Source organism: Protopterus annectens, chromosome 4.part1 (genome assembly GCF_019279795.1).
Source record: "Protopterus annectens isolate FY-2018-M chromosome 4.part1, PAN1.0, whole genome shotgun sequence".
NCBI classification, from domain to species: domain Eukaryota; kingdom Metazoa; phylum Chordata; order Ceratodontiformes; family Protopteridae; genus Protopterus; species Protopterus annectens.
This window is the reverse complement of record NC_056734.1, coordinates 766313841-766334376: the sequence shown is the minus strand read 5'-3', so window position 1 is coordinate 766334376 and position 20536 is coordinate 766313841. Positions and strand designations below refer to the sequence as shown.

General features: G+C 41.1%; 1 protein-coding gene across 1 annotated transcript in view; it reads left to right on the top strand.

Annotated features, from left to right (window-relative positions):
• MME (membrane metalloendopeptidase) overlaps positions 1-20536 on the top strand; it is a 1194620-nt gene that overhangs the window by 953668 nt on the left and 220416 nt on the right. Inside the window, exon 15 of the mRNA XM_044070514.1 lies at positions 12888-12991. Within this exon, the coding sequence (XP_043926449.1) occupies positions 12888-12991 (104 nt within the window). The remainder of the gene's footprint in view (positions 1-12887; positions 12992-20536) is intronic.

Genomic DNA, 20536 nt, shown 5'->3' with positions numbered 1-20536 from the left:
ACAGTATATTAGTTCAACAACACACATATACATTCATTGCTAAGAGTTCAGGCAATTGGCAAAGGTATGCTACTGTATCTGAGTCCAGAGGCATTAGTACACTTTAATCTTACAAGAGATCAGGTAGAGTTCAAGTAGATTAATACAGTCTAGCTAAGAATGCCTTTTGCAAAGTACAGCTATGTTCAGCTAGGCATAAAGTAGTATAAACAGTGAGCTCTGAGGCTATTTGTAACATAATATTCAGGTGGTAGCTACCCTTGAGGTGTTACATTTGAATTGTTTCCTTGCTAGCGACAACAATAGTACAGGAATATAAAATAGCTTTACAGGTCAAGTAAATCATTTCCACATTGCATAGAAGAAAATTATTCTTATTACATTAAATGGAGTCAAACGCTAATATCAAGTAGCGACAGCAACATTATCACCACTCATGCAATTCTGAGGTGCGGCAAGCACTTCACTTCTATAGTTGCCTCGCTTGTGTTGAGAGTAACAAACAGGAGGCAACAGCTTGTTGCTTCCAAAATGCGGATCTAGGCTGGCATCACTGCTAGGACATTGTAGGCTCTAAAGCTTTATTCAAATGCCGAGCTACCATGGGCAATGTACACGTAGCAGCGCTACCCTAATCCTGCCGATGCCCCAGTTGTTCACTACCATGCCCCAGTTGTTCACTACCATGAGTTCAGCACAATGTGGTCAGGGAGATAATTTTATGCCCAGTTCCAGTTATTGTGGGGAGATTATAATAGCGCCGGGAGAACTGTAAATTTAGCAAAAAACGCGGATCTAGGCTAACATCACTGCTAGGACATTGTAAGCTCTAAAGCTTTATTCAAATGCCGTGCTACCATGGGCAATGTATATGTAGCAGCGCTACCCTAATCCTGATGATGCCCCAATTGCAAGAGTTCAGCACAATGTGGTCAGGGGAGGTAATTTATGCCCAGTTCCAGTTATTATGTGGAGATTATAATAGCTTAGGAGAACTGTAAATTTAGCAAACTAGAGTTCAGTGCACCTTTGCACAACACTCAGATCCCAAAGGAGGGTTTCAACTTTCTGTTACCAAGAAAGTTAAGTTTGTGAGTGTTTCTTGCAGGCTGTTTAGACTTCTAGCATTGAGTAGAAATACCCTCAGATTCTGCTTGCTTGTACCCGTTATGGCAGTGAATTTGTCATTTGAACCTTACCTAAAAAAAGGCACTATAGGGGTAGCTAGACCCTTAGCCAGTATCCGAAATCTCAGGGGCGACAGGTGCAGGCCATCTCTGGCGAAGCATCATGGGTTGTCGATCATGTCATCCCAGGCAGACAGATACTGGATCCCCTTAGAATGACACCAGCAGCTCACCGTGAAATGGCAGAAAAACTCTCAAACTTAACTTTCTAGGTAATAGAAAGTTGAAACCTGAGACAACTTAAAAAAAAAAGCTCAAAAGAACCAATGAGGTGCTTACTCTAAGCTGTAGTCCAGTGGGGAGTGAAGTTTGTTACTTCTGTCTTAAGAAACATGAAGTTGGCTTTGGAGAACGTTTTTACGCTGGTTTCCCTAATGGGGGGTGGTGGAGGGATGTGGATGTCTAGGGTGATTAGCTTGTGGTCTGATCTGACTATTGAGGAATTGACTTCTGTTGTGTTGCACCAGTTGCCCATGTTGGTAATAACCAGGTCTAGGATACTGCTGCCCCTGGTGGGGGTGTGGATACGTTGATTCAAGGCATTGGTATTTATGAATTCCAGAAAACGTTGAGCACAAGAGTTGGTACATGAGTAGTTTTCCCAGTTAATGGTGGGGTAGTTGAAATCACCCATTATTAGGGTGTTAGGTTGTACCCAATATTTTCCAGTGTATCAAGAAATGAGGAGTGGGAATCCTGGGGCATGGTGGGGGATCTGTAGCGGGCTACAATTTGGATTGTGGTCTTGCCCAGAGTTAGTTGCACTTGGATAATCTCGGATGCATTATGCTGAGCAACTAGCCTGGAGGTGTGGATATCCTTAATGAATATGGACACGCCTCTGCCTTTAGTGTTTTGGTCCCGGTTAGGTGGCCAAAAGGTATATGAACTATAGCCTGGTAATGCAGGGGTACTCTCTGGAGCCTTGAACCAGGTCTCTGTCACTGCACAGATGTCGATGTTCTCCATTTTAAGGAGTACCTCGAGTGAGTGCATTTTGAGGTTTATTCTATTTATTTTATTTTTTTATTTTATTTTACATTTGTTGACCGGGTTTAGTCTATCTGGATATGTGTCCATTTTAGTAGAGACCGGGAGATAAGCTCAATGAAAACAATGACAAAATCATGACAAAAAAAATATACAAATTAAGGTAAACTATGCATAGTGCAGGTACATCAGTAAGACATAATCGAGAGGTCAGAAGTAAATAACTTAGTGGAAAATAATCAGGTATATGTAGTATAATGCACATGCAGTTTCCACACATGATATACAGGTGAGTAAGGCAGCTGATTATATACGATTAATTAGTTCAAAAGTATTCACATTGATGTCTTTAAGAAGATGTAAGGAATAATATGTAGAAGGAGAAGGTTTGCTGTTATTAAGATAAGGAAGTTGATTACTGAGAAGAAGAGAGTAGGCTGAATGTAGTAAGAAGAGCTAGTTGATCAATAAGGTTCAGTACAGGAGCACAGTCAGTGTCTTTTGAGGAAAAGTTTCAGTTTGGTTTTGAAAAGTGATATAGAGGGAATTGAAGTAAGTTCATTGGGAAGAAGGTGCCAGGATTTTCCAACAGTATTAGAGAAGAGAGAGTCCCCAGCCCTGTTAGATTTACAAATATTGACAAGAGGTTTATGTGATCGTATGCTCTTGATGTTATTGTAGGGGGTGATGAGGGTAGATAGTATGGGGGTATTTGTAGGTTGGTAAAGAGTTTTGTGGGCAATGGTCAGTTGGTGGAATTTAAGGTGATTTTGAAATTCAAGCCATCCTAACTGTTTTAAATTGTAACAGTGGTGGGTTCTAAAAGGGTTGCATGTAGCAAATCTGGCTATGTTATTGTAGGAGTTTTCCATTTTATTAAGGTTGTTTTTAGATAGGTTAGTGTATATGGGTGAGACATAGAGGAGAGTAGAGATTAAGTGGGTCTGAGCGACAGTTGTTCTTGCTGCAGGAGAGAGGAAGGGTTTGATCCTGTAGAGAGCGCCTAGTTTTCTATTGATAGTTTTAAGAGTATTGTTGACATGGGTGTCGAAGTTGGGGTTGTTATCTATAGTGATACCCAGTAGTTTGGTAGATGGATCTGGGGTTATGAGAGTACCATTACTGGATGTGACAGTGAAATCTATAGGGGGGGACTTACAAGTAGGTGTAAAAAGGAGGAGCTTGTTTTTTTTTTTAGGGTTCAGAAGGAGACAGCGCTGTATAAACCATTGTTCAACTGTGTTAACACCTTTTGGGTAAGGGAGTGAAGTTCAGGTACTGATGTGGCTGTGCATATAATTGTGAAGTCGTCTGCGTATTGAATGCAAGTAGCTTGGGGCATTTCTAGGTGAAGGTCATTAATAAATATAGAAAACAGAAGAGGTCCTAATATGGACCCTTGGGGGACACCAAAGTTAACAGGCAGGTGGATAGATAGAGTATTATGCCAAAGAACAGCCTGTTGTCTGTTTTGTAAGTAGGACTGGAACCATGTTATAGCTAGTGCATCTAGTGACAGGGATTTGAGGATATTTATAAGTATCTGGTGATTTACCATATCGAATGCCTTAGACAGATCTATAAACAGTGCAGAGGAAAGCATATTGAAGTTACGTTTTTTGTTGATACAGTCAGTAAAGGAAAGGAGGGCAGTAGTAGTGCTGTGGGAAGGTCTGAAACCATGTTGACAGCTGGACAGTAAATTGTTTTGGATTAGGTGTTCTAGCAATTGCTTGTGGATACATTTTTCCATGATCTTAGCCAAGGGAGAAAGTAGGGCTATGGGATGGTAATTGGAGAATTCAGTAGAGCTCCCACCCTTGTGTAGGGAGATAAATATGGGAGACTTTCCAGATTTTAGGAATGTGTCCTTCACTGATGGTTCTGTTGATAACAATGGAAATGGGATAGGCAGTGAACTTGGCTGCTAACGGTAGATATTCAGCGGGTAGTTGGTCGGCTGAAGGAGAGCATGGTTTCAGTTTTAGGAGAAGGGTAAGAATATATGTTGTTGGGATAGGTTGAAAGAGAAATGGAGGGGGTGGGATAGTGTTAGATTTAGTTAGTTAAGTTTTGAGTAGATAACTGGCAAGAGTTTGAATGGCCTCAGTGAAAATGGTGTTAAAGGCATTAGCAGTCTGCTTGGGATTCTCCTTGTCTGTGCCTTGTGGGTTTGGTGTGATGGATTGCCCTGGGCGTAGTAACTGGTTAATACTTGCCCAGAACTTTTGTGGTTTGTTATAGTGAGACTGCTGGAATTGTAGGTAGTAGTTTCTTTTGTCAGACGATGGCTTTTTTTAGTGCTGTTTCTCAGTTGTCTGAAATTTTGCTGGTCTACAGGGTTTTTACTTAAACGATATGGATTCCAGGATTTATTTCTGAGATGGATTTTCTGCTTGGTTTCTTTTGAGAGCCATGGGGCAGATTTAGTTCTCATTCTGATAGAGCAGGTTGGTGCATGGTGGTCTAGTATGGCTAGGAATTTAGAATTAAAGTCATTAACAGCTTCCTCAAGTGGGAATTTTTTTAAGGGAAACCAGTTACATGTTCTTAGTTCATTTTGGAAGAGATGGGAGGGTTAAAGCTTTTCTTGGTTCTGATAGTCCTATAAATGGTTGGAATGGGTGGATTGGTTTTAAGTCTGATTTATATAGGTAAGTGAGTGATCACTTATGTCATCAGGAGCATTCCAACTTCATAAGTTTGGGCATGGTTATTTATGAGAATCCAATCTAAGGTACTTTCTTTCTTATTAGGCTTGTTTATCCTGGTAGGGAAGGTAATCATTTGAATAAATCCAAATAGGTTTATATGGGTGGTAGGGTGGCTACTACTACAGCTCTTCCAATCAATGTTAGTCACCTAGGATAATGGTTTCTTGGGGTAAGTTCTGAGATAACCAGCATAGGATGGATTCTAAGGTGGCAGTGTTATTACCAGGAGGAAGATAGATGCAGATAAGATAAATATATTTGAATGTGTTGAGTTGTAGCGTGGTAATAAGGATTTCAGTGTTAGTCTTGAGGGGTAGGTTCATTGGTTAGTACTAGGTTAGCTGCCCTTGCGAGTCATTGTAAGCCTAGCCAGTTATCCTTGTGAGATTCAAACCCTGTACCTTGTGTTTGTAAGGCAAACACCTTAACTATTAGGCCACCCTCTCAACTCCTAGTAGTTTAAAGTCATAGGTGGTAATATGTAATCCAGATTTAAATAGGATAGCTATCCCACCACCTTTTTTGGTTGCACGGTCAAGTCATAAATTATTTTAACCGGGTGGGATGACTTCTATGTCTTTTGTTACAGGTTTTAGCCAAGTTTCTGTTAGACAAAGGATGTCAAAGGAGTAGACTTCTAAGAGAGCATGTAGTTGTGCAACTCTGTTATTTATGATACGTATATTGAGGTGTGCTAATAAGAGTAAGTTTGGTGGTTTGGTAAGTGAATGCATAGTAGAAGTAGTGGGGTTGAGGAGTAGAGTAGTTGTGTCAGTTGTTGGCCCTGGGTTTGGGTGAATATCTCCATCTTTTAAAGATAGGAGTAGTATTTTCAGTCTAGGATTTGGGAATTTGGTATATGGATGTTGGTATTTTCTAGAATTGGGAGAATTATATTTAATGTGGGCTGTTCTATGGTATTTTGCTAGTAAATAGCTGGGTATGGATGTTATGTTAAAATGGTTAGTGATGACAGGTAGAGAAGGAGAAGTAGTTGGCTTATTGGGGTAGTGAAGGTGTGGATATAATGGGTGTTCATAGGAGGTTAGGAAATAGGCTAATGTTAAAGGAGTTAGAAGTGTGAGTAACATATGTAACAGGGTTGGGTTTGGTAGTTTATACATTTTGAAGGGTGAATTGTAGGTTTCAGCTGTGGGCAGCAAGTATAAGTATGGAGAGAGGTGATGGGTGAGATAGGGAGTGATAATTGAAAGGAGAGAATTGCAGTGGTTGGCCAATGGGAAGGTTAATGTGATAGATGGGAGTGGGGAGGGGTGTGGTTAGATAGTATAAGAGTAGGACTACTGGGGTGGGTGGAAATTGGGGTAGGGGACGGAGTGAGCTCAGAGGCTAATGGAGCAGGTAGAGACAAGTAAGTGAAGAAATGTCAGCAAGACCAATCTGTGAGTAGCTGACTACTAAGGTACTTTCAGTTGATACGGGTAAGAAACAGTGGTAGTGATAGTAAAGGATACTGGAATGCAAGTATGTAGTAAAGTATTAGAGTGGGAAATACAGAAATAAAGAGGTCCTAAGACTGGGCAGTAGAAAGTTCCTTGTTAGTTTAGGGTTCGATCACTGTTTCAGTTCAATTCTGGGGAGAACAGATAGGTGTACTAGGAACTAGCCTAGTGTGGAGTGCCATCTAGTGGGCAAAAAATATATTACAGCCAAAAACTAGAGAACAGGGATTAATGGTAAAAGGTTTGAGAAGGCTTTATAGACAGTTGCTGGAGATAGTGCAAGGATAGGAAAGAGTACAACTATTAAGGGGTAGAGGGGAGGGTATGGCTGCTGGGTATCCCGGCTAGGTAGCGTGCTTGAAAGCATGCACAAGTTACAAGGCAAGTGTTCAGCTTTTACCGCTAGGTTTAGATAAACGCTGCACTTTCTTGCCTCCTTAGTAGCAGGGTTCCCAAGCAGGACAGCAAGTGAATTTTTATATGGATCAGATGATTAGAATAGTTTGCAGGGGTCCTTTCACCAGGTCGACTCTCAAAACCGTAGTGCAGGATAGTTGAAATTAACCTAGGAACGATGGGGAGAAGAGACATAAAGATGGGGTAAGAAAACAGCCATTTACACAGAAATTAGGGTAGTGAACACAGTATATTAGTTCAACAACACACATATACATTCATTGCTAAGAGTTCAGGCAATTGGCAAAGGTATGCTACTGTATCTGAGTCCAGAGGCATTAGTACACTTTAATCTTACAAGAGATCAGGTAGAGTTCAAGTAGATTAATACAGTCTAGCTAAGAATGCCTTTTGCAAAGTACAGCTATGTTCAGCTAGGCATAAAGTAGTATAAACAGTGAGCTCTGAGGCTATTTGTAACATAATATTCAGGTGGTAGCTACCCTTGAGGTGTTACATTTGAATTGTTTCCTTGCTAGCGACAACAATAGTACAGGAATATAAAATAGCTTTACAGGTCAAGTAAATCATTTCCACATTGCATAGAAGAAAATTATTCTTATTACATTAAATGGAGTCAAACGCTAATATCAAGTAGCAAGCGACAGCAACATTATCACCACTCATGCAATTCTGAGGTACGGCAAGCACTTCACTTCTATAGTTGCCTCGCTTGTGTTGAGAGTAACAAACAGGGAGGCAACAGCTTGTTGCTTCCAAAATGCGGATCTAGGCTGGCATCACTGCTAGGACATTGTAGGCTCTAAAGCTTTATTCAAATGCCGAGCTACCATGGGCAATGTACACGTAGCAGCGCTACCCTAATCCTGCCGATGCCCCAGTTGTTCACTACCATGCCCCAGTTGTTCACTACCATGAGTTCAGCACAATGTGGTCAGGGGAGATAATTTTATGCCCAGTTCCAGTTATTGTGGGGAGATTATAATAGCGCCGGGAGAACTGTAAATTTAGCAAAAAACGCGGATCTAGGCTAACATCACTGCTAGGACATTGTAAGCTCTAAAGCTTTATTCAAATGCCGTGCTACCATGGGCAATGTATATGTAGCAGCGCTACCCTAATCCTGATGATGCCCCAATTGCAAGAGTTCAGCACAATGTGGTCAGGGGAGGTAATTTATGCCCAGTTCCAGTTATTATGTGGAGATTATAATAGCGCTAGGAGAACTGTAAATTTAGCAAACTAGAGTTCAGTGCACCTTTGCACAACACTCAGATCCCAAAGGAGGGTTTCAACTTTCTGTTACCAAGAAAGTTAAGTTTGTGAGTGTTTCTTGCAGGCTGTTTAGACTTCTAGCATTGAGTAGAAATACCCTCAGATTCTGCTTGCTTGTACCCGTTATGGCAGTGAATTTGTCATTTGAACCTTACCTAAAAAAAGGCACTATAGGGGTAGCTAGACCCTTAGCCAGTATCCGAAATCTCAGGGGCGACAGGTGCAGGCCATCTCTGGCGAAGCATCATGGGTTGTCGATCATGTCATCCCAGGCAGACAGATACTGGATCCCCTTAGAATGACACCAGCAGCTCACCGTGAAATGGCAGAAAAACTCTCAAACTTAACTTTCTAGGTAATAGAAAGTTGAAACCTGAGACAACTTAAAAAAAAAAGCTCAAAAGAACCAATGAGGTGCTTACTCTAAGCTGTAGTCCAGGTGACCCAGTCAGCCAGTGACCTTAAACAATCATCTCTCACTGAAATGCCTAATTGCTTTGGCTAAACCAAGATGCCCTTGAACATGTGCTCAGACACACAGCCTCCAAAAACACTTGGCCCAAACACAAGCCTGACTATGGACAATGCTACAAATATCCACACTACTTGGGTAGAAACATTGCCATACTAACAATAATAGACTCTTCCTGCCATATTCTCTAGTGTATGTAGTACTTGCCTTGAACAATACAGGTTTTATACTAGCAATTACTTTACTATTACTTTTATTTTTATTTCCTATGACAGTAAAAGCATAAGTATTACTGACCTGCCTTGTGTCGCAACTGCGCCAGGTGGCAAATGTGGGCCTCCTGGTTTCCGGCCCACTCCATTGCAGCTGTGGGGGACATAAGAAGAATATTTAGTCATACCGATCCATGATATACCTGAGCTGGCCATTATTAAACAGGTAGTGGACTGATACTTACACACAGCTGGGACATCCCCTTATGCTCTAGCCTCTTGGAGCCACTCCTCCAAGAGGTCCCCCTTCCGCTGCTTCAGGTCGGCATAGTGGTGCCTGACCTACTCACAAGTTCGGGGTATGCCAGTGGCACTGGTGAGGTCACGGGCAAGACGGTCCCAGGCCTCCGCCTTATATTGGGAGCCCTGGTACTGGTCCTGCAGCAGTCTCTGTACATGGTCTTTAACTAGGAGTCCGGCCATGACCTTGGACTCCTGGATGCACCAGCACTGTGCCCGGAAGCGCACTCCTTCCCCCTTACTGCCATAGTGCCTGCAAGGGGAAGCTACAACCAGTTATGAGCTGTATTCCCTCTTCTTAGTTTTAAGTAGGGCCGATTTCCTGCACTTTTCCGTGATTGGCCAGTTTTGAAAAGGCTAAGCTATGGGAAAACTTGCTTACCTAAGGTTGGCATTGTTTAAAGGGGTAGACCACTGGGCAGATTGAATTGGCTTCCCCTACACATTGCTTACACTTAAGTTGAGCTGTGCTGTGGTTGGCATTGCTTAATAGTTCATTAGCAGTATATTTGCCTTTTGGCATTGATTTATTATTCATTACAGGTTATATATGTGTCTGGTATCCGTGATTCATGTGTACACACACTGTTTGGGGACCTGGGGACTTCTACACTTTATTACAATAACACGTCGAATCTATGCTTACTGCAGTACTCCAGTTCACATATTTATGTTCTGTGGCAGGTTATACATCACACTGTACATAGATTCAGTTCACATGTTTGATTTGATTTTCCTGTGGTGAGGATTAGTTTGCTGATACCTCATTTATATGTACTGCTATGATGACTTAGTGGTTAACTACTGTGACTGTGGTGTACAGGGTCCTGAGTTTGAGCCTTGCAGAAGCTTTTTATTTTGTTGCTAGGCAGAACACAGGCCATTGTGTACAGAGTGGTTAAGGCACATTAAAGCAGTTGTAAGTGGGTGTGCGTGGGTTTGTGCAGAGCTAAGCAATGCTAACCTCCGGTTACAGTTTTTTACATTCAGTTAGCTTCTACTTTGCTTAATCTGTGTAGGCAATGCTTACCCCCGCAAAAACGCACTTAAGCATGCTTACTAGTGCTTATATATGCTTACTACTGCTTATTTGTGCTTAAACCTGCTTACTAGTGCCTTATTCATTATGACACTGACACTTCACATGTGCATTTAATGCAGTACTCTGGTTCACATTTGCATGTTATTTAGTAGGTTATACTGCAAAAGAATGTCAAAAAATGTTCATATACAGATTTCACGTAGAAAATGGAATGTGCTGCAGAGGCACTCGGACTGGGAATGCCTGCTCGTTAGGCAGATGCTGTGACCACTACACTATTGCTGTGCTGCTTCATTTGCATTTATCTTCCTTGTTATCCTCTTCAGCCTTTTAAACTGCTTTAACCATAGCTAAGCGATGGGCAAACCCGCGCACCTACCGTTAGCTGTACTCTGGGTTTAAAAAAAAAATAAAACGGCTTCTTCATTTTATTTATATGTACTGTTCCTGCTATACACATGTGGGACTTTTGGTGGGGATATGCGGACACCTATGAGATGTCTTGCTCATTTATTTACAGTTTCTGCTGTTCTACTTTGCAGGGGCATGTTTAATTCCTAGAGCACTGCTCATAGACATGCCCCCTGCGCTTGTCCACACTCCATGTAGGATTAGGAGGTCATGCAGCGCACCTTCATTAATATGCATAGGGCACTGCCATCCTCCTCCTAAACTGCCGCTTCTGTGCAGGGCTAGATTAGTCCTGCATGGAAGATTAGTATGGTTCATATTCATTTAGAATATGTTACTAAGCTATGCATTAAGTTTCAGGATGCACAGCAAGTGTAACTGATTGCAGTGTGCATGAGATAAGAAACAAACTCAGCCTTGAATCTGCTGTCTTCTTCCAGTAGTTAATGTACAGTATATGAAAACAATGTGCATTGTGCCAGACTGTGATTAAATATATCAGACTTCTTTTCTAACAGCCCAGGTCATGAGCAAATGCATTGTAATGCATGCAACAACAAAATGAAACAGCAGACATAAGAAATATAAGATGAATGCTTTGCTAGGCTGTCTGCCTGCCGGTTTAGGATGTGCAGTATTTTGTATACACTAGTGCCTGACTGACTGTATTAACGTGGCAGACAAGCTTGTTGCCACTGATAGTAGACAAAACAGTTATTTAATAACTTTCAGATTGCTTATATAACTACTACTTAATAGAATAACAGAGCTAACAAAGCTGATCTAGCTTGCAAATGCTTTATAATAAACCATCTTTTTTAAACTTTTTCCGCTGGTATCTCATGTCTCTCTCATCTTAACAGTCTGTGCTGTAATTATTTACCTTGTCTCAAATTTCTAGTGTTGGACCTATGTCAGTCATATGGATTATTATAGGTTAAAATAAGTATGATGCATTTACTGAATCCTAGGTTGGAATATTTCTAATGTGTTCATAGACCTTGCTTCATAAAAAAATGCCATGTATTAGCAAGTGTATCTAGTAGGAGCTGTTGCAAAATCACTCGAGCTTAAAGACTTAAGTTGATCAAGACTGCCTTCCCAAAACAAAACTCATGTTTTCCATAGTGATCCTGTAGGATTAAGCCTGGTAATAAACAAGTTGTTTGCTACTACGCTATTTAAGAATAATCCAAATTTAAAATTTTGGAGTAAAATTAAATGAAATATTTCTCATCTCTAAATACTGAGGGAATTAGTATTTTGGTGATTTTTCCGCGCAAGTTCTCCATGCATTCATGTGCATCTCTCTAAATCATTGACTCTAAACATAATGTTTTATCTATAGCTTCTAAGGTTGGTATCTTGAGCATTTCCTAAAGGAGAGGCTGAATTTACCCAGACACAGCATGTTTCAATAGTTCTCAAAGTCGAGTATAAAGTTAGTGATGTACATTTTTAAATCAGAAGAAAAGTGAAAGGATGATAGATCTGATACTGATTGATTAAGGCTGAATGTACATATATTACTTACACTGGTAAATCAAAGAGGCAGTGCTGATCATGGCTGTAACCAAACTTGACATTTAATATTATTGGAATCTAGAAATACGCTACTGCCAGGAGGTAGGTTAGTCTCTCGCAAACCGAGCTACTTATAGATTTCAGACTGAAAAGGTGTTTAGAAGTAACAGCAAAAGAATTCAAAGTGAGTATGTCCCAATCAGAATGCAGTGGTGTTTTAAGAAGTAACAAATTATTCCACCAAATAATCTTATGAATATTCAAGTAACTATACAAACAGTGACCCAAGACTGTTCACCAAGGATGGGGTGCAATAGGAGTACTTAAAGGAACCATCTAGAATTTATAAGAGTGAATTTCCATTTAGAGCCTTGTCAGCGAAGACCACAGAACTGTCATCTCTAGAATATTGACAACTCCAGAAGTGACTGAAATAGTCTACTACAATTTAAATAAAATGTCTTTGAAGTGTATAATGTCTAGTCCTATCAAATGACAGTGAATGTGCTGTCAAAATGATACATTACTTAGCTTATAAAAAAAGAGGGATAAAAATGTGATGTGCATTTCTTTAAGATTTTGGTGTCCGATAATTGTATCAATTACCAGTATGAATGCTATTTGATATTCTTTCCTGATACTGTAAAGTCTCTAATTAAAAGCAGATGAAACTAGTGACACTCATGTGTTTCTCTTTCATTAAGCATCTTAATATACCCCGTTACAAAAACAGTCTAGCTAGCAGTGTTGTCTTGTCCTATTTGTTGCAATGCTCTTTGTAAAATATTGTCATGAAAACAAAGAAAGATGGATAGAATGTGTTTTCCTGGCAGTTAAACTAATAGACCCTACATTAAAGGTGTGTTTATTTTTCTTTCAGGTTGACTACAAGGAGAATGAATTTTTTGAAAATGTAGTTACAAATGTGGAATTTGTACAAAAGAAGAGACTGAAGAGACTAAGAGAAAAGGTGGACAAAACAGAGTATGTACTTAAGCTACAGATGTAATATTTTAATTAGGTACAGTACTTTTCAACAGCTGGAAGACAAAGTGGAATAAAAAGTATACATACTGCAGCTCAACACAAACATTTTGCTTGCTGCATATGATTGTCTGAAATTATCAGCTTATTTAACTTTAAAATATCATTTATTTCATATTTATAATTATAATAATCATTCATTAATTCTCCAGTGCTCTCTTTACCCCATTCGTGGTTATGGGGGACCAGAAATCTATTCTGAAAGTAGTGGCCAGTCAGAGGTGCAGTCCTTATTGGGACACATTCTGTCAAAACACACTAAATACATATTTACAAGCAACTTAGGAGGACAGCCACCTGACTTTGTGGTACTGAAGGATGGAGCCACAACTGCAACCCAGGGGGTTAAATTAACAGCCTTGGGATTGGAGGAGCCAGGCAGAAATGAAGGTACATGGCCTGCACACCTCTCCCAGGAGTAAGGATGGAATGCAGACATTCAGGGACCACATGGGGAAGAACAAATTTCCTGATGGAGACTAGGAAATATCAAGTCTTGTGCTCCAAGACTGACAGATTTGCTTGCTCTCAACATCCCTTGTGGAAGTGAGGGGACAGCCATTGCAGGCAGCCAATAACATAGCACCCAAACCCTGCTTAGCCAAATGCAGAATGGCAGTAGGGCAACATAAATAAATAAAATGTATTTATTTATTTGTACCACCCTAATAGCTGTCTGAATGACGGACAGTCCTGGTTAATCTTCACCCCATTGCTAGAGAGCCAGTGAGTTGGTTGGCTGGGAGGGGTTTGATGAGTGACATGCAGTGTGAATAAAAAGAGGAAAAAAAGTAGTTAGGATAGCCAGTTCACCTCTTAGCATGTCTGTGGATGTGTGAAGAAGACTGTCACCCTAGTAAAAATTCATGTAGACATAGGTAAGGCTGTGGACTCCACCTCAGAAGGAACCTGAGCCACAAAAGCAAACACTATGGCAACAACACTAACTGTTGCATTTCTATTCCACCCTTATTATAGTGATATGCATCATTATCCTTCACTGACAAGGAGCTAAAACAGAGATGTATTTATAAAATACAAAAATATTAAACTCTCTGAAAAATATGAAGGTGGCGCTCTCATTTAAGACCTGGATCTAATATATTATGAATTTAAAATTCTCAAATGTGACGAAAGACAGGTTCTTGGATTTAAAAGTTAGCTATGATTGTGAAAAAGGTGATCAATAAATAGCATGATTCACAGTAAATTTAACATCAGGCATGACGATTGTAGGCATTGACCAAAAGGAGTAATGCCTTTAAAAGGTCTAGTAAGATGGCATGAAAGTAATGTATAAGAGCACTGGTAACTCATAAAATGGCATTTCCAGAAGTAAAAGACCTTTTGGTGAAAAAAAAAAATCAATAGAATGGAAAATTACTGTAGATGTCCTTCTGTATCACTGTTGCAGTATCCTTTAATGTAAGGGAATCTCCTGCCTAGGACCCCAATGTTTGGGTAGTATACCAAAACTTTATGGTCTTTTATGCACCATACACCAGGCATATGCTCCCTTCACAGAACGTAGGGCATAAAAATGGGTCTATATCAGAACATCGAAGTATTAAAACTTTGAATGTTCTGATATCGAACACTATTCAGTGAATGCTAAGAATAGCGAAGCTGCAGAACAGCAAATTCTTTCCTCGGATAAGAATTCGGTTGGCCGTTTCTGTGGCTTCGCTATTCTTAGCGCTGTGGTGGAAAGTTACAGGTTGGGTTCAGGTAAGTGTGCGATTGTTTGTATGTTAGGGTTAGGGGTGGGTTAAGTGAGTTAGGGTTAGGGCGCGGGTTAGGCGTGTGTGCGATAGTGACAGACTTTAGGGTTAGGGTTTGGGTTAAGGTGAGTAGATAGTAGTGTATGTTTAGCTTAGTGTAGCGTTAGATGTAGAAATTTAAGTGTATGTGTGCGGTTGCTGTTTGTTTGATGTGCTTGTGTTGTGTGTGTGTTTCGAGCAGCAAATTTTTTCCATGGGAAAAAATACGCTGTTCTGAATGTTTGATATTTTCATGTTTAGATGTTTTGGGGCTGATGAAATAGCGTTCTCTATTTTCATCTTTCGATAACGTGATATAAATGCATAAAAATAAAGTACAGACACAGTTACCCAGAACTTCTTTGCCACCAGTTCAAACGCCATTATCGCTTGTTGGTCTGAATGCCCTGTTGCTGTGCTGAATACCTATCCATCAGATAAGAACCCCCTTGCAGTTGGTTTTTTTTTTCTTCTTTCTTTTGGTCTTGTATTTTATTTTGCTTACCTCATGTTCATATCATGGGTGCTTCCCACGACCATACCTTTTGGAGTATTTGTAACACATTTGTGCCATTAGAAACTCAGAAGCTGTTTGTCTTCTCTGGTCATTTATCTTGAAAACCAGTGGCTTAAGCAGTTAACCCAGGGTAGCATGGCAAAATCTGTAAACCTTGAGATACTCCCACTAGTTAAGAAGGCCAAGAAGTCTCAGACAAATTCTTTAGCTGTCCAACCTCCACTAGATGTCCCTCTAGAAGTGGGTAGTAGCTCTGTGGGCCATCCAGCATCTACATCTGATTCCTCTGCTGTGACCCCAATCGAAGGCTAGCATGGGTTTGTCTTTTTGCATGTCTTCTGAGGCTTTGCAGATGTCTACTCCAGATGTTGAGGGGGAACTGGAGTTGATTATCTCAGAGGATCCTAGAGGGATTCTGTAGATATTAGTCAGGGAGAAGGTTGTGGGTACTCTTACCGAATCTTGCCAAGGGTCGGACCCTACAGTATTTGTTTGGGCTGATCTCCCTTCCAAGAAAAGACTGAGTAAATTTTGATCTGTCTTAAGGATCCTTAAAGGGAATGGCGAGAGTTTATTCAGGGCTTGTTTTCTGCCTTGATGGCCTTGAAGCCTCCTCAAAGGTTTTCAGTACCTCCTCCTTCTTGCACCTCTACCCCTACTAAACAGCCTAGGGAACCTTATTCCTCAGATGAGGATTCAGAGTCTGATGAGGGGTCCTTGTCCTATTCTTCACTGATGCTGATACCTTTGACTTATGGTTCTGATGAGGATTTGACTCTTAGACCTGTGTCTCCTTCTGAGGAATTATCCTTGGGGGGGGGGGGTTGCTTTGATGATGGAATACTTTAAGTGATATTCTTCTCAAGTATCTGATATTCAGAGGAGCATAGGCATCTTGAGTTGCTGTAGGTGGATACTCCTAAACCATCGGCAGTTCCTCCCATGTTGGCTGCCTTGTTAGACACTTTCATTGCTGCTTCCAAGTCTCCGGATTCTCAGCCTTCTGCTCCTAAGAAACCTGATGGGTTCTATAAGGTCCCCAAGGATTGTCGATTTTTATTTGTCTGCTGATCCTGCTGTGGTGCCAGTCTCTTCTTACAAACCATCCAAACGTTTGCCTTCTGATAAGGATGGAGAGGACTGGTAAGGTTTACACTGCTTCTATGTTTGCCTTTGACCCACATGACCAGATATGCACTGGCCTTGATTGCTCAGGCTTGTCAGGTTATTTCTTACCTCCCTGATTCTGAAGACAAATCTTCTGCCTTCTCTATTTTAGGTTCTACTTCTCAAGTGACTCACCACTCTATCAAGTGTAGCTATGATGCTGCTGATGCCTCTTCCAGGGCTGCAGCTTTTGGGTCTGTCATGGGGCATTATTCTTGGCTTCATCTCCAGTCTTTCACTGAGGACATTAAGGCCAAGTTGTTGGATGCTCCTTTGGATAATAAACATCTTTTTTTGGGACTGCTGCTGCTGCTATGTTTAAGTCTCTTCAGTAGAAAGGCAAAGCCTTGCAGGGCCATAAACATAATTTTCTCTCTCCTATTGCTATGTTCCAGAGGAATTATCCTTCTAGATATGCTTTTGTCTGTAGGCAATCCTTCCAGGCCTCCAAGGGCAGGAAGGCTGTTAGGTGAACCTTCTCTACTAAGGCCTCAGACTTTTGTGGCCTAGAAACCCCCTGTATCTGATAAACAGGCTTCTCTTTGAAATTTCCCCCTTCTCTTAAACCAGGTTCCTTTGTCCCTTTGATTTTACTTTTAACTTCCAAATTGGCTTCTTATCAATTCGGACTCTTGGACTCTTTCTATCATCCATCAGGGTTACTTTATGGTATGAAAGTCAGAAATCCCTAAAAAAAGGACGGAGAGACTTTCTTATTTCCCAGAGATCCTGGGGTACCTAGTGAATCAAGGAACCATTCAGCCTGTTTCCTCTTCCCAAGTGGGAAAGGGTTTTTGTTCCTGGTTCTTCAAAAGGAGGGCACTTGGAGACCTATTCTGGATCTCTCTCTGCTCAATGCCTTTCTCAATGTCTTCTCTTTTCTGATGATTTCTCTTCTAACTCTGTTTTCTCTCTTACTACTTTGGGCTTTTCTGGTGTCTTTGGATCTGACGGGTGCTTAACTTCATATCCCTATTCATCCTCTTTTCAGGAAGATTTTACATTTCTCTGTTTCTTCCTCTCATTTTCAGATGTCTGCCTTGCCCTTTGGCCTCTGTACTGCCCCAAGGGCATTCACAAAATGCCTAGCACCTGTGATTGCATTCTGCAGGCTCCAAGGCATATTCAGACTTTTCCTTATCAAGATGACCTGTTGCTTCAGGCACCTTCTCCCAGTCACCTATTTCAGGTTCTAGAGTTCACCATCTCTGTTCTTCAAAGTCTGGAGTTCACTATCAGCTTCCAAAAGTCTGTCCTGACTCCCTCTCAGATCATGTGTATCTGGAATGCAGGATTCAGGCAGTGCCAATGTTAGCCTCTTTTTCCACCTCCAAAAGTTTTGTCATTGGCAGCCTCCTTTTAATCTCTTCTTCCTCTCACTGCCATTTCAGCCAGAGTTTTTCTTCAGCCCCTGGGATTCATGGCCTATTCATTTCCAATGCTCCTTCTTGCCAGACTGCATATGTAGGAGTTTCAGTGGTACATCAGTTTGGTTTGGCTGCAACACTGCCATCCTCTAGATTTCAGTGTACATCTCCTTCCTTGTTTAAAAAAGGAATTAGAGTGGTGGATTTGACAGTTTGCCCTCAACTCAGGCTTACCTTTTAGCCTCCAGTCCCCTTCTCAAGCAACTTTTCACCCCTGTCCATGTTGTCACCTGAAAGTTCAGAGTCTCTGCCCCCCCCATCAGAAGTCAGACCATATGAACATCAAAGGGATCATACCTCTGTTTCTGCCCCTTCAGACTTGTAACCCCATGTTCTGTCCAGGTCACTTGAAGGTGTACACAGACAACACTACATTAATGTGGCATGTCAACAAGCAGGGAGGCACAAAATCTTACCTGCTCTGCAGAATGGCTCTTCAGGCCTGGGATTTGGCTTTCAGTTATCAGTTAACTCTTCAGGCAGTAGACGTTCCTTCAGAGCACAATCTAGTAGCAGACTCTTTGAGAAGGTCCAAAACACAGGCGCACAAATGGATACTTCACAGAGATGCGTTTCTGGACAATGTCCATCACTGGAGTATTCCTCGGTAGATCTTTTTGTCTCCACTCTGAACAGGCAGTTCTCAGTCTCCTTTTCCTTGGAAGGGAATGTTTCTTTATCCTTCCCCCCCTCTTCCTCTACTTCCCAGAATCCTGCAGAAGATTCAGCTGGACTCCCCTAAAATCTTGCTAGTGACTCCCTTTTGGTCAAGGCAGCACTGAATCCCCTTCTTAATGCATTTGGCCAGGGGCAATCAGTACAAGTTACCTCACCAGTTGGGCCTCCACAGACAGGACAAAGGGGTCTTTTATCCATCATCACTTGTCCACTCTTCAGTCGACACTGTGTAATATAGGGTTTGGATCCCCTTCAGGCACTTCTTTTCTGATGATGTGCTCAGAGTTGTACAGGAGGCAAGGAAATCTTCAACCAGAAAATCTTGTATGTCCAAATGGAAGAGGTTTTTGGTCTGGTGCCATGCTCGTAACCAGAACCCTTTTTCATTGGAGAATGCCTCTGGTCCTCTCCTATTTGTGTGAGCTGGTCCTGTCTGGCTTGGCCTATTCTTTTGTGAAGACCCATTTGTCAGGCATTTCTGCTTGTCTGCCCTTGAATCCTCCCTTGGCTTCTAGTTTTGTGGTTAAACAATTTCTTAAAGGTGTCCTGCATCTTAGGCCCCCAAGGAAACCCATTCTTCCTCGCTAGGACCTTAATTTTGTTTTGGAAAAAATGACTCTGGCTTCTTTTGAGCCTGCAGATTCTGCTTCATTGCAACATTGTACCCGGGAGACTGTTCTGTTGCTGGCAGTTCTGCTCTGAGGGTTTCTAAGCTTCAGGACCATATAGCTATTCCTCCATTTTTTGGTTTTTCACAGGGACAGGGTGTCCATTCATACTGATCCTCCTTTTATGCCCAAGTAAATGGGTTATCCTTGAATCAGTCAGTAAAACTCTCTTTTTCCTCTCCTCTTAGTCTGCTAGTGAACGGAACACCCTATCTGGTGTTGTATTTGCATTGTCATCCCACCTCTAATGTAATCTCTCATTGTACCACCCTAGTCTGCCCACCCACAGCATAGGCAGTCCCATCCTCTGCACACCTTCACCAGTTGATGCTTGAGACACTAATTTATCTGAAATTGCCTTGGCCATAGTCAGAGTTTTATCTGATTATAACAGAGCTGGCTGAAGGAAGGGGAAGGTTATCATCTATAGCAGCTGCAAATAGAAAACAAAAATAAGGAGGTTAATCTGAATATTTAACAGGCACACCAAAACAGTATGAAGCCTGATGGGATTTGCCTACAGTTGTTAAATAAGTAGGTGGGCACATTGTTATACCACTCATTACTCTAAAAGAATGGGGTGAGGGTAAGATTGCTGAAGGTTTTAAGATAACAAATCTGTCATAAGAGTGTGGGAAGAAACTTAGTTTTACCTAATGTCTAAGGAAATTGTAGAATGGCTGTAGAAAGTAATACTTAAGGAATGTTGGGGCAGTGGACCTAAACAGCATGGACTTGCTATTTACCACAGTAAAGTCATGCAAGGCACATCTGGTGAAGTTCATTCATTGTGTAATCTCTTGAAAATGTTGGTACAAAATGCAAAGACTGAATGACAGAAAATCTGGACTTACATATATGTGTGTGATTGAAATATGTAATTTTGCTGAATCATAGTCATCTCATATTTGGTATATACCAAATGTCCACAAAGAACACACAGGGTAACTCTCTTCCAAAAAAACCCAGAGTCCAGGCAGGTAAGGTTATCAACACTTTTGTTCCCTTTATTCACACTCCAAAATGGAACTTCATCATCTATAATCCATTTTGGAGTGTGAATAAAGGGAACAAAAGCACTAATAACCTTACCTGCCTGGAGTCTGTTTTTTTTTGGAAGAGAGTTACCCTGTGTGTTCTTTGTGGATATTTAGTTTGGACTTTTTGTTTTTATTGTTTATATTTGGTATATATAAATGTGTGGGGACTTGCACCCCACATTGGTGGAGCAAGACAAAAAACAATTCTAAAGGAGAAGAGCGATGTTT